At 39.2% G+C, this 14,656-nt stretch overlaps 1 protein-coding gene across 1 annotated transcript in view; it reads left to right on the forward strand.

Moving 5' to 3' along the window:
• pkd2l1 (polycystic kidney disease 2-like 1) overlaps positions 1-14,656 on the forward strand; it is a 68,283-nt gene that overhangs the window by 39,049 nt on the left and 14,578 nt on the right. The window contains exons 7-11 of the mRNA XM_039735189.1: positions 4,372-4,542; positions 8,087-8,268; positions 9,950-10,070; positions 10,165-10,263; positions 11,770-11,891. Coding sequence (XP_039591123.1) covers positions 4,372-4,542; positions 8,087-8,268; positions 9,950-10,070; positions 10,165-10,263; positions 11,770-11,891 — 695 coding nt within the window. The remainder of the gene's footprint in view (positions 1-4,371; positions 4,543-8,086; positions 8,269-9,949; positions 10,071-10,164; positions 10,264-11,769; positions 11,892-14,656) is intronic.

Genomic DNA, 14,656 nt, shown 5'->3' on the forward strand with positions numbered 1-14,656 from the left:
TGGAAGCATGTAAAGTGAAAACAGTAAAGGTCCCAGTACTGAGCCCTGCGGACACCATATTGAACTTCTGTGTATAATGATGGAGTACTGTCAGCACATTTCTGTACATACTGGAATCGATTTGATAAATAAGAACTGAACCAAGCGAGCACGGGCCTGTAAGCCCAACATCGTTTTCCAGCCTGTGCAGTAAAATAGAATGGTCAATGGTGTCAAATGCTGCACTTAAGTCCAACAACATAATTACAGTGGAATTTCCTTCATCAGAGGATATCAGAATGTCATTTACAACCCGTGTTAGTGCCGTTTCTGTACTATGACCAGTGCGAAAGCCAGACTGGAATTTCTCAAATAAATTGTAATGCGTAAGGTGTGACTGAAGCTGACTGGCGACTACTTTTCTAGTATTTTAGAGAGAAATGGTAAATTTGAAATAGGCCTATAGTTATTTAGTATGTGTGGGTCTAGGTCTGACTTTTTAAGTAAAGGTTTAATGACTGACACTTTTAGTGCATCAGGTACTGTGCCATGCAGTAATGAACTATTGATAATGGTTAGAATAGGGCTGCAAGAACATCCATTGCACTTTTACTAGTTTTGTTGGCACTGGATCTAGGGAACAAGTAGTGGGCTTCATTTTAGTAATTAAAGTTAAGACTTCCTGCTCAGTTACAAGATTAAAATTATTAAAGTGCTGAATGCAATGTGACAGGGTCTGCTAAGCTAGTATTTGGTTTGTACTGTGATGCTGAGATCTGGGATCTTATATTTTTAATTTTCTCATTGAAGAAGTTCATAAAGTCTGTACTGCTAATATCTGTTGGTATTTTGCACTGTTGATCTGAATTCCCATTTGTTAATTTAGCCACTGCTCTAAAAAGTACCCTAGGATTTTTATTATTGCTATCTATTAATGTAGAATAGTATTCTGAGCGAGCTTTAAAGAGGGCCTTTTATATTTATTAACACTCTCTGTCCATGCAATTTGAAAGACATGTAGCTTTGTTGTTCTCCATCTGCTCCAGTTTTCGACACTCTAATTTAAGAGCTCGAGTGTTTTCATTAAACCAGGGAGAGTTTCTATGTGCTTTGATCACTTTTGTTTTAGGGGAGCCACTGTGTCCAGAGAATCTCTCAAGGTCACATTATAATGTGATATTAGCTGATCTAAATTGTTTTCCACGTTTACATTTGATGTTAACTGATCTAAATGGTTTTCCACAATTACACTCGACTTACTCAAGGTATCTATAAATTTTGAAGCAGAATTACAATCTAGATGTCGCACTGTCTTTGTTTTAATCTGCGAGTGCTGGCATGGGCAGAACTAAATCAAACGTAATTAAGAAGTGATCGGAAATAACTACATTTAATGGAGTAATATTTAAATTTTGAATTTCAACTTTGTAAGTTATAATTAAATCTAATGTATGGTTATGATTATGAGTTGGACCTTTGACAATCTGACAAAATCCTACTGAATTTAACAAATAAGTAAAACATTTGCTAAAAGTGTCAGTTTCCACATCAATGTGTACATTAAAATCCCCATCAGAACTACGTGATCATAATTTATAGCCAAATCAGACAGAAGGTTGCTAAATTCAGTCATGAACAATGAATATGGCCCTGGTGGTCTGTAGACTAGCACTATAATTGTGTTGGAATCTGTTTTAATATTTAAAATGAATGCCTCAAAGGATGTAAAGTTGCCTAAATTTTTAGGAGTGATTTGCATTTTGTTACAATGAATTATTCCAAGGCCTCCTCCTCGACCAGAATCTCTAGACTTATGAAGGAACGAGTATCCATCTGGTGACGCCTCAGCTAGGGAACAGTGTCACATTTACTAAGCCAGGTTTCAGTAAGAAGACACAGATCAGATTTTGTACTTAATATTATATCATTTACCAAAACAGCTTTAGTGCCAAGAGAGCGAATGTTCAATAAACAGCATTTAAAACTGCATGGTTCTTTCTGAACTGCTGATATATTTTTTGTTTTAATTTGAATTAAATTTCTATTACAGATGCCCCTGGTGGAGTGTCTGGTTTTATCCCTTGGTCTAATTATACACCTTATTTTTGGTTATCAATTAATTTATGGTTTGTATCAAGACTAAATTTACTGGATGCCCCACAACAGGGATTATGGGTAACAGCTTCAGGAAAATAACAGGTGGGATAAACAACAGCCTGTGATTTAAGATCACATGACTGCGGCCTGGATGGTGCTCTAATCAGTCAACCAGGCAGTTTTGCTGCCATATTTTGGGATAATACATAAGATCCCTCCAGTTAGGATGAAGACCATCTCTTCTGAAAAATCCAGGCCTTTCCCAAAAATCATCCCAATTGTTCACAAATGCTATGCTTTTATTTGCACACCAGGTTTCTAGCCAGCAGTGAAAGGAATGCAATCTGCTATAAATCACATCCCTCTATATAATCTTGGTAAGGGACCAGATACAATTAAATTCCGACATTTTGTTTTAGCTTTGGTGCATAGAGAGATGAAGTTCGCTTTAATACCTCAGATTGCTGTAAATAAATATCATTAGTGCCGACATGCAGCAATAAGGTAGATACTTCATCGTCGGCAACACGGTCCAATGCGGCCTTTATGCCAGAAATCTTGGCCCCTGCAAGGCACTTAACATTAACTGCTGGTTTAACATAGTTTGGAATTCTAACATTCCGCACTATGGAATCGCCAATTATGAGCACTTTATTATTCTCAGTTTCCACAGGCGCGGAGAGCTGAGAACCTGTTCTGGGTCCGAATTGGTGACCTGGGTGCTGGGGGACTAAATTTTGGATTCTTAGACCCCCGTCTTACTGTTACCCACTCGCCCTGTTGCTGAATTGGTGCTGCTGATTTCGGCCTCGCACTGACTACAGTGGGACCTGGAGAGACTGAAGCGAATCAGAAGTAGCCGAATTGTCTAAACAAACCGAGTCGATCCAATTTTCGGTTTGCCTAATCGCTATCAGATTCCTAACGCGGTCCTCCAATTCGCGTATTTTCCCGACCAACTCTAAATTAACTAAACATTTTTGGCAGGTGAAGCTATCTGCACTGTCGGCCGGAAAACCTGAGCTGTACATACTGCAGGACACACAACATATAAACGTGCCCTCGATGGGCAGAGAGCAGATAGAACTTACATTAAATGTTGAAGTCATCTTTGCCGTTTTTAAAGGTGCTTCGGCGCTTTCCGTGTTCAGCTGAATCACCGTCGCTTTAAGTTTCCACCACCCGCTGAGCGATCGACTTTAATTTCTCACTGCCGGTTATTTCTACTGGTCAGCTGCCGGCTTTACCTCAGGTGAACTTGCTCGGGTGCTTTCGAAGGGCTACGTGCCTGTGGGAGACGCCGCCGCTCTCTGCTTCCGCTCGCATATCTCCTCTTAATCTTCTTCTGCTTTAAACTAAAAAAGGTTCAGCTCTTTTAATCTTTCCTCGTAACTCATCCCCTGTAGCCCTGGACTCAGCCTAGTTGCTCTTCTCTGGACCTTTTCTTGTGCTGCTGTGTCCTTTTTGTAGCCTGGAGACGCAAATGGCACCCAGTACTCCAGATGAGGCCTCACCAGTGAGTTATAAAGCTTGAGCAGAACCTCCTGTGACTTGTACTCAACACATCAAGGCGCTATATAACCTGACATTTTTTTGACCTTCTTAATGGCTTCTGAAAACTGTCTAGAAGTAAATAGTATAGAGTCCACTATGACTCCTAAATCCTTCTCGTAAGGTGTACTCTCAATTTTCCAAACGCCCATTGTGTATTCAAACCTCACATTTTTACTTCCTATGTGTAATACTTTACATTTACTGACATTAAATTTCATCTGCCACAAATCTGCCCAATCTTGTATGCTATCTAAGTCCTTCTATAATGATATAACGGACTCCGAATTATACATGTGGAACGTATTAATTTTTCTCATGACTGTGGCAAAGATGAAGAACAGTTACTCCAACGGCACCAATGCTCAGACATGGTCACCACGATTAAGATATACTATATGTTAAATCAGTCACTGACTGTAGTATTCGAGTAAAACCTGCTCCCGAGGCCTTGTTCATAGGGTACTTAAATGAGACCTCACTTCTGCCCTATAATATCTCTCCAGCTGATCAGTTCAGCATCTCACATGAAAAAGTCCAAGTATAAAACACTGCAATTGTCAGACTTCCATCTTGTCATCGATGGAGATTTTATATGGTACATTAGAAAAACTAAAAGGTTATATTTCCTGTGACTGACATCTATCACAGTGTCACAGAGGACATCTTGCTGCTTTCAAAGCCAGGAAGGCCAGTTTAATAATGCGGTTTGCTAACATTACTTTTTATTTTTATTTTTTTCAGCTTGCCATTGTTGCAATTGTATTCAATGTATTTCGCACTATAAAAGTGAATTTACTTTTGGACAAGTTGCTACAGAATCCTGCTATTTATGCAGATTTTGAATTTCTGGCATTTTGGCAGACTCAGTACAATAATATGAATGCTGTGAATTTGTTCTTTGCCTGGATTAAGGTAAGTTCACTGTGATTGTGTTATATCTGTGTATTGCTTTGAATATTTCTCTTTCTCTCTTCCCCTACAGGCTTTGGTATATATATCACCTAAAAAGTCTATTTGTCTAAATGTATTTTATACTAGACATATTACCTGACAAAGACAGGTAGTAGAATAATTTTAAAATATTTGTTATCTCTTGGTTTTAAACTTTGAAGGCGGCTCTCTCAGCACGCACCTTTACTCCTCCTCTTTTGTCGCATCACCAAAGCCAAACTGACCAATCAAATTGCTCTGAGGGTCTGGACACAAAGACCACAGTTTTTTATTATATTGTAGATAGAGCCTATTTAATGCTTGATCAATACTTGCATATTTATTTAATACACTATATGTCATTTAATGTTCATCTGTCTGTCTTTAATTTACCTAAAACCTGAAGTAGATAGATAGATAGATAGATAGATAGATACTTTATTAATCCCAAGGGGAAATTCACAAAGTATCTAATTATTTAAATATTCTATATAGAATATTTCAAATGTATCCATACATCGACTACAATATTAATTTATATAACATGTTTAATATGTATCTAGGTGGCTAGATTTTACATTGCACCTAAAATATTTCTCTGACTAAATATTGTAGTAGAAATCAACATCTTAATTAAAGAAACAAACTAATCCTCTAACAGGAGAAATCAGTAATCAGGCAGGAGAAAACTTTGGCCATCTTAATCATTTATTACTCGTCAGCCAATGCTTGAACAGGGAGCATTCTTCTTGGGCCTGATCAGAATGGTCAAATAGTGCGGCAGTTCCCAGAACACAAGTGCGGTTCCACAGTCAAAAGCTTTAATAAAAGTGTTTTATTTAAATCCAGTACCTTATACAGGTTTCAATTCCCTTTCAACAGACTTTCTTGCATAATAAATCCTCAGTCTCTCCTCCAGGTAGGCTTTGTCCACCTTCCACCTGACTCTAGCTCTCCTGGATGAGGCCGGATGGCTCCTTTATCTCAGGACTCAGGAGTGCTTCCAGACTCAGGGTCAGGCGGAACCTCCTTCAAGGTGTGCAGCTTTCTTATATCTCCCTCTGGCAGCACCCACACACCCCAACAGGGTTGTGCTTTGAGACTACATGTCCCTAGATGCCCTTCAGGAGTATGAATGTCCCTCCTGTCAGAGGGAGGCTGCTGCCTAGCATATTGGGGGAATAAACAGCCCCCTGAGCCAGTCCTTTCTGGCCCTTCCATCGCAGCCAGAAAAGGTACTGAAAACACATCTGGCTGAGAATGTGTGTCCATCAACCTGGAGCCTCCCGTCTGGGTAAGTAACCTTCCTCTTTCTCGGTCGGGATGCCCATCCATCCACCTGCGGCCTCCCATACAGGTAAGGAACCTACCCCTCTCCTGTTTGAGATGCCCGTCCATCCCCTATAGCACTTACAAGGTATAGGTCTATTATATAAGAAACTGAATTTACATAACAGTGTCAATCAATGCATACAATTACTCTGGTTGGTTCTCTAGGTTAACACCCAAATGATCTATATAAAATAAAAATCTCTTTAATTATATTCTTATTCCTTTAATACCCCTTGGGTTGATCCACCACCCTTGAAACTGGGCAGATGTCATGTACACAGACAATCTTATTGAATACAGGACACCTGATCTCTTAGTTATTCTTCAGTTCAGTTTCTGTGTTACATTTTTATATCTGTTGTTCACTTGACCTTTATCTGGTTTCCTGATATGCCTGAAAAGGTGTCTGACATTTATTAACCCTTCATGCTATTCCTTTAAGGTGAATGCTATATTTTAATTTGGAAAGCATACCAAAGCACTTCATCCTAAATGAGTATGTGACCTCTAAGTCCATTTTTCCTTTGCAATATCCATTTTAAAAACTGCCTTTCATATCTTTCTTCATTTATAACTGTCTATTTATATCGTCATTTTATGTTGCTTTTATATATGAGTAAAACTTGACTGAAAGGTTTTCAGACCATACCTGACATTCTGTGTTTGAAAATTCTTCTGAATTAGTGACCTTTTTCTATCTATCTATCTATCTATCTATCATGTTACATAGCCAAGCACCTTTATATAAAGGTTCAGTCACCCCACATTTCCCCTTATCTACATGTCCAATTACATTTTCAACTGAACCTCTGTATCTCTGCCTGGGACATCCCTCCTATATGCAGAATAGGGAACGAACTGAAGATGCCTACATGAAAGCTTTGCTAAGCCCTTGTTATGATATGGAGTTTCCACAAAGGCAAAATGGTTGTGAGGCCTTCAAACAAAGCTATCAAATCAGATTAATTTCTTTACTAGTTTGTCCATCTAAGCCTCACTTGAACTAAGCCAGGACCTGATTATTTCCTGCTGGCTTCATCTGGAGCAACCCCCACATATAGGGAGCAGGCAAAAATGTATCAAACTATATCAAAAAGCCCCACAAAGAGGAGAATAACTGTAAATCCCTGGCAAACAGGAATCTTTATAAATTGAAAATGTTTTTATAATAATAGCAAAATACAGAAAAAAGCTCAGCAGAGCAAAATGGTGAACAAGGAGTTGTCCAGAAAGGCAATGCTAAGCAAATAACTATCAATACACAGTCCAGGAAATCAGAATCCATAAACCACAGCAGGAAGATACCAAAAACAAGTAAAACCAACAAAAATCAGTAATACAAATAAATAATAAATAATAATAATAAATATTCAACTGCTCTTAAGCCTCCTCAGCTCACTCTTATAGCCAGAGTGAGGGCTCAGGAGCGGTGAGTTAGTGTGGCCCCGCCTCCTGGGGCTCCACCCACAAGGAACAAAGAACAGCAATACATCTAAAGAGACAGAACATTCAGCTGTAATTAACGAATTACAAATGAAACCAATAGAAATAATATAAGGACTTGAAAAATAACCTTAAAAAAAATCAATAAAAAACAAAATGTAACACACATAACTTTGACACAATATATGGCAGGCATCCCTAAGAATTAATTTCCAGAACAGTCTTATGTGTGCTGTGAATACACACTTGCTTTCTAGCAATACTTAATGGAGTGCGATGGCTTCTGGGTGGGATGTCTTTTGCCTAATGTGAATCTTTTTGTAATACTCATCTCCTTTAGGTCCTTTTCATGTAATGTTCTTGCTTTATTCCGAGTTGTTTCTTCAGTGGCTCACTCCGCCAAAATATGCACATTTTTTAAACTACCTATTAAAGCACAATCATGTGCATGTCTACAAATGAATACACATATAAAATACTAATAGATATATGTATAGTATTAATGTGTGTATTGCTATCATTGCCATTGATCTTAGAATGTAAACAACAAAGCAGGTGAGATGATAAACACCAAGGACCAAAACAAGGCTGCCAGATGCCTGCAAGTGTCTTTTGATTTCAATTGTTCTTTGAAATGTTAACAGTTAGTGCTAAGAAGAATGTCTGTTGATGAAGGCCTTTCATGTCTTCAAAGGAGTCTATGTTTTACAAAATTCATTATCACCTTCAAATCCTTCTTTTTATTCCCCAGATCTTCAAGTATATAAGCTTCAACAAGACCATGACGCAACTGTCGTCAACATTAGCCCGCTGTGCCAAGGACATCTTGGGCTTTGCCATCATGTTTTTTATTGTATTCTTTGCCTATGCTCAGCTAGGCTACCTTCTATTTGGGACCGAAGTGGAGACCTTCAGTACCTTTGTAAAATGCATGTAAGCAGGTTTGAGAAGAGGGGTGGCATGGGTTTTTTTTGAGATATGAAGATACCCACATTTTCCTGTCAACTTTTTGATCTTTAAACATTTCTTTATCTGGTTATGTAGCATAGATAGATAGATAAGGCATGATAGATAGATAGATAGATAATGAAAGGCACTATAAAATAGATAGATAGATAGATAGATAGATGAACCCAAAAGAGTTTCTTATTCACTATTCAATTGGCAGCCTGCACATTATTTTTCATATCTCATCAGCATTCTTTACACACACACACAGGTAAGGTACATATTTGGATAAGAAAGAACGTTACATTTATAGTGACAAGAGAGCGTGCTTGCTCTGGACCCTTCATGCAATTTAAATTTGCTGTTGCAAGTCCGCAATTTATACTCATACAAGAAAAATTAAAGTACAGAGTGGTGTGCTAAAAACGGATTTCAATTTTGACCTTGATTGAAATGTTTAGTTGTTTTTAAAAGCTTTTAATTCTGATGCTTTAATCAATTTTATTACAAAAGGATAACAAGAAAAATAAAAGAATTTTTTATTTAAGGTCAAAATTAAGTTTTTAAATATTGGATTGTTTTTTTCTTAATCTGATCCCATTTTTATAAAAATTGAAAACGGTTTATGGTCTTACTTTTATTTGCAAATGAAGTCCATGCTCCTATCCTTCTTCACGAAAATCTCCGTTACTTTCTTGTAAAAGTCCACCTTATTTTCCTTTAGTTTTAAAAGTCTCTCTGCCTCAATGTGGTTTATCGCCAAGAAGAACAGCAGTAACAACAGCTAGCACCTGTTGGGCTCACATGCGCCCCCTTCAGGACGGCACAGTACTGTCTGCCACTCCTTGTGCCTTTTCACAGCGGTTTAAGATAGATAGATAGATAAGGTACTATTTGATAGAGATAGATAGATAGATAGATAGATAGATAGATAGATAGATAGATAGATAGATACTTTATTAATCCCAAGGGGAAATTCACATACTCCAGTAGCAGCAAACTGATAAAAAACAATATTAAATTAAAGAGTGATAAACATGCAGGTATAACAGACAATAACTTTGTATAATGTTAACGTTTATATGTCCAATCAGCAAGACTAAATATGTCACACACATTCATTAAAGATATTAGCCAGGCTGTGGACAGTCAGGGTGTATAATAAACATGTCTGCAAACATTATATTGGTGACAAACAGAGAGACAGCAACAGGCACGCGTCAATCGCATCCATCAACCCCGTGTGTGAGGGAGAGCTCAGTCCAAGGTGAGGCGAGGCTCGTCGCTGCCTCACCTTGCGTTTCTCCCTTGTATTTGAACAGGAAATGCGCCAATTCAGTGATTTTGATTATAAAAATGATCAAAATTATTGGAATCATACAGAAAACAAATTTATAGCACAGACCAGTGGACACATTTATTTTATGTTATCGTTATTAGTTTTTTTACTTTTCATGATGACAGGTGAGCCTCCCCTGATCGCAAGTCCCTGAGAGGGCTGTCATAAGGAGCCCCTTACTATTATGCTGTATAATAAAATTTCTACTGTGAATTTACAATAAACCTGGGATGACAGTGCTTGCAGTTTTATAACTTAAGGATTAAATAGTTACTGCATTTTTCAAGTATTTACACATTTTTAATTGCAACTTTTGCTTTCTCCCAGTTTCACCCAGTTTAGAATTATCCTGGGAGATTTTGACTTTGATGCAATCGATAATGCCAACCGGGTCCTTGGGCCAATCTACTTTGTAACCTATGTCTTCTTTGTTTTCTTTGTGTTGCTGGTAAGTAGCCATGACCCTTCAGTACAGGTTGTCAATCCTTGCTAGCTGAACTGTCTTGCCTTGTAGTCCATGGTGCTCTGCTTCCCTTTTCTAGAACATGTTCTTGGCCATAATAAATGACACCTACTCCGAGGTTAAGGAAGAGCTTTCCCAGCAGAAGGATGAGCTCCATTTTACAGACATCTTCAAACAGGTGAAAAAAAGAGATTCTATGATATAAGGTAGTATAAAATAACAATGAAGTGCAGCACAAAAGCAGCCATGCCACGTGCCATTCAGAAGATAATCCATCGGAAGTTGAACATGTTTGGACCCAGCCAGTACTTGAATAGGAGACCTTCTATGAAAAGCTTGGGTTGCTTGTGTTCACCATGTGATGGACTGGTGCCCTGTCCAGGGTTTGTTCCTGTCTTGTGTCCTATGCTAGCTGAGATAGGCTGTGTGAACAAACAGCACATCTACAGATTTTGCCCAATCAAACTGTGACACATGTATGCTTTTCTATGCAACTCGTATGTGGCACAAGGTTTGCTTAAAGAAAAGAGGCACATGGCAGTTTAACTCAGGTGACAGCTACGAAGACTGGGCAGAGCCACATTGCTATTCAAAGGCAACTTTTAAGTACAAAAGATACCCAAGGAATGGCAAATTGAATAATAATGAACCTTATGCTGAGTGGCAGAGTGGCATAGTGTTAGATTGATATTTTATGTCTGAAAAAGAGGACATCGAAGGAAAAAAGAGGATGTCTGCTCACCTTTTATTTATTCATATTGTCACACTTGGGTCCCAAAGTTGTGCAGATTCATTCAGGGTTTTCAAGAAATAGCAACTTTATTTGAGTACAGCATAAGAATAAAGCAGAGGCTGTCTGGGGGAAAAAAGACAAAGCAGTGAGACAAAAGGACAGAAGTGGTGAGGACTTTTAAATGTTTGAAGCCCTGCATGAGATGCAGGTCACACGGCATGGCAGCAGCAGCAGGCCTTCAGCTGATCCAGCAAAGAGGAAATAAAAAAACTGTGTTTGTTTCCCATTGAATCACTGTTTATGAGGGGGTTTCGGAGGTGCAGCCACATCCCTTTGGGGCTGCTTTCAGTGTGTTCACAATATATCTACCGATCTGTTATTTTTCGAAAATGATATCAGTAAATCAACTCTGATTGTGTTGTGAAAAAGAAAATAAAAAAACAGCACAAAACAGATTTACTGAATCAGTGTGAATTTGTTTTGTTTTCCCTTGATGGATTCTGCTGTTTTAAGACTCCACGTTGGCTGTGTGCGCAGTTCAAGTTCAAGGGAATCCAGTCGGGAGCGGAATGGAATCTTAGGTGGGCACAGAAATAAGCGGGACCGAAAAGTCAGTACGGTGCAGACCACTAGGCCAACAGCACTGGCGCTTGGAGGCATAGCTTAGTTGGAAGACTCAATTGCTACCAGCAACATGACATGACGGAGAGCAGTGTGCCCAGTGCTTGTTCCACTAAACGTAAAGCCATTCTAACAACCTGGTTTTAAGAAGTGCTGAAACATGTAGCATGTAAAACAACTTATCATACATTTTCTTAAAAGTTCTTAATTCAGGGTATTTGTGGGGGTCAGAACACTGGGCACAAGGTAGGAAACAGCCATGGACAGGGTGCCAGCCCCTTGTAGGACCTAAAGTGGTATGTCATAACAAAAAAATGTGTTGATTTTTAGGGATATTTGAGGACGATGATGAAACTAAAATTAAAGAAGGAGAAGATCTCTGATGTGCAGAAGACCTTAAAGTCAGGATCCAAAGAGCTGGGGTTTGAGGACTTCCGGGACAGCTTGCACAAGTAAGAGAATCCACTACTCACAACCTTTAGAATTGCAGTGAGACATTTTACCTCTTTCCTCCAGGGTTAAATATGTGAGGACTTATCTTTGGATTTGAAAATTTTCTAATGGTGACTTCATCTTATCCTGGCTGGTGCAGTGCAGCACAATTCACTTAGACTGGCAGCTCAAACAAAAATAGACGTCTGGGGACAACTTGTTAAACAGTTTGTTAAGAGTAGTGGCAAAATCCAGGATTGCAAAGTCACAGAGCTTCTTCATAAAACACTCGTCCACAATTTCTCCAGTCCGTGCATTTTAAACTGCTGCTGGGATTTCAGGGAGAGAGCAAAAGATCCTGAAAAAATGACTTGACAATGAGAGAAAAATAAAAAAACTAAAATCGCTGTTATCTATTCAGGAGGTCAGTAGCACAAGATATCTGCACTTTGTAATGAGCACTGAGACAGTGGAGACAGACAGAAAGAGACACACATAGACTTACGGCCTCTGTCTGCTGTGATATCTTTCTGTCATTTTACTATTGCATCGCGATATGACATAACAACAACAAACAGAGTTTAGATAAACACTGTGGTCCATGGATATACAACATGTTCAAATGCCGTGGCTCTTTCATCATGGCATGTTTGCATTTCCAATCAGACAGTAATGTTAAATTTCTTTAGTTCCTCATTTAGATGTATGGTCAGACGTTGAATGTTGCACAGGCTTTTCTGTACTTTTCTGGTGTAGTTAGATTTGTTGATGCGAGTGTTTTGAGTACTGAACTCTGCGTCTCCTGTGGCTCTTCGTTATCAGCTCTTTTAATAACAGTCCTTTTGACGGAACGTGATTCATCATTTACTTCAAATGCATAATTTACAGTTCATATTTTCATGAATATATCTGACAATTCTTTCAAGCTTTCAACTTTTACACTATTGTCGTAACACTAAACAACAGAGAGCACACACAGCACCTGCGACAACATATTGTTCATGATTACCTTTCACGTATTGATGTCGTCAAATGCCAAAGTATGTACAATCTAATTCAGCACAAATTATTGTTTTTCCTTCCATCAGTTTATTTATCCCTCCATCCATTATCTGACCTGCTATATCCTAGCTACAGGGTCACCGGGGTCAGCTGAAGCCAATCCCAGCCAACACAGGGCACAAGGCAGGAAACAAACCCCAGGCAGGGTGCCAGCCCACCTCAGGGCACGCACACACACCAAGCACACACTTTAAGATAGCCAATGCACCTAACCTGCATGTCTTTTAACTGTGGGAGGAAACCCACGCAGACACGGGGAGAACATGCAAACTCCACGAGTTGGTGGATCAAAGGACAGTACCTCCTCCAGTACAGTAAAATGCAGTGCTCCACTGGTGTGAACCCAGTAAGGATGCCCGCAGTGATGTATGGGAGTTCTAGTTCTGAGGGACAATCCTATCAGGGTTCATGGGTGCCTCCAGGAGGTGCTGCAAAGATAGGGGCTTCCATCTGAACTGGAAGTGCTCCTGTTGGGCTATGCCCCAATACCAGAAGTACTGGCATAAAAGTGAGCTGCCCAGCCTGCTCCAGTTAGTTAGAATCGGGAGGCAGAAAGCACTGCTCACCTGGAGGAGGAAAAGGAGAATTGTATATTGAAAGGCTGTGAGTTCATCTACAAAAGGAAGGTATTTTGTAAAAATAAAGCCTTTATTTGGCACCTAGGACTGTTTAGCACTTTTAGCTACTTTTTGTATGAAAATGTGCTATATAAATAAATGTTGTTGTTGTAGCATGATGTGTCTGGGGTTTTGGGGCTCAGTGGCGCCCCCTCTCTTTGACAATGTCTAATAGGATTTTGTCGACTGTAGATGGATCATCGTAAACAGAAGCTTGCTCTCTCTTGGACCAGGTTAACAAGAGCACCTCTAATCTTTGTAGTTCAAAATCAGTGAGCTGTCTAATTGTTCCTACCCACTTTTAAACAAATTCATTCATGGTAGTCTCAGCAAGACTAATTAGCTGTAGTCTTCTAGCTTTTTTTTACTAAAAGAAAGACAAAATATTAAAAATAATGTATTCCTCATAAACAAGTTATACAGAGTGGGAAATCATGGATCACCACAATAGACCTGAAGTTAGATATGCATGCTTTGCACCTTCTCTTCCTTGGCCATTTATATACCCATCAGTAATTCCTCTGTATTTATATTCCATTAATGTGGTGAATTGGCATCCATACCAGGAAGTGATCTCTTCTGTGCTCTTCTTCTAACTACAATAACAGGACCAGTTTCAGGTGCAGCTGGACTCCCACTGTTTGTGCTGTAGCTGATTGATTGTAGCTTTGATTATTCGCTTGTGTATTGCATAGTATGCATTTTGCAATGTGCTACGGTTTTTATTTCTAATTTGCATCTAGTATTCTTTTCTGTGAATACTCTCTGTTTGACACAGTAAAGCACTAGATCCTTCTTGCCCCTCTCTTTGACTTTGGCATCACTGGGTCTGCCCTTAGGTTTTTTTTTTTTTTTGCATAGTAGGCAAATCCTATCATGTGTCCTGGCGAGGAGAGATGTCAAGGGTGCCCCAGGGAAGCACAGGATGCCTCAAGGACCGGTGCTGGGCCCTCTCCTCTTCTCCATATCCACTTTTACACTAGGCCCTATCATCATGTCCCTTGGTTTTTCTCCTCAGTGTAATGCACAAGATATCCAGCTGTGTCTGGCGTTCCCTCAAGAAGACCATATGATATCAGGTAGAACTCTTTATGTCCCACTGATAT

The sequence above is a fragment of the Polypterus senegalus genome, chromosome 1, assembly GCF_016835505.1.
Source record: "Polypterus senegalus isolate Bchr_013 chromosome 1, ASM1683550v1, whole genome shotgun sequence".
NCBI classification, from domain to species: Eukaryota; Metazoa; Chordata; class Cladistia; order Polypteriformes; family Polypteridae; genus Polypterus; species Polypterus senegalus.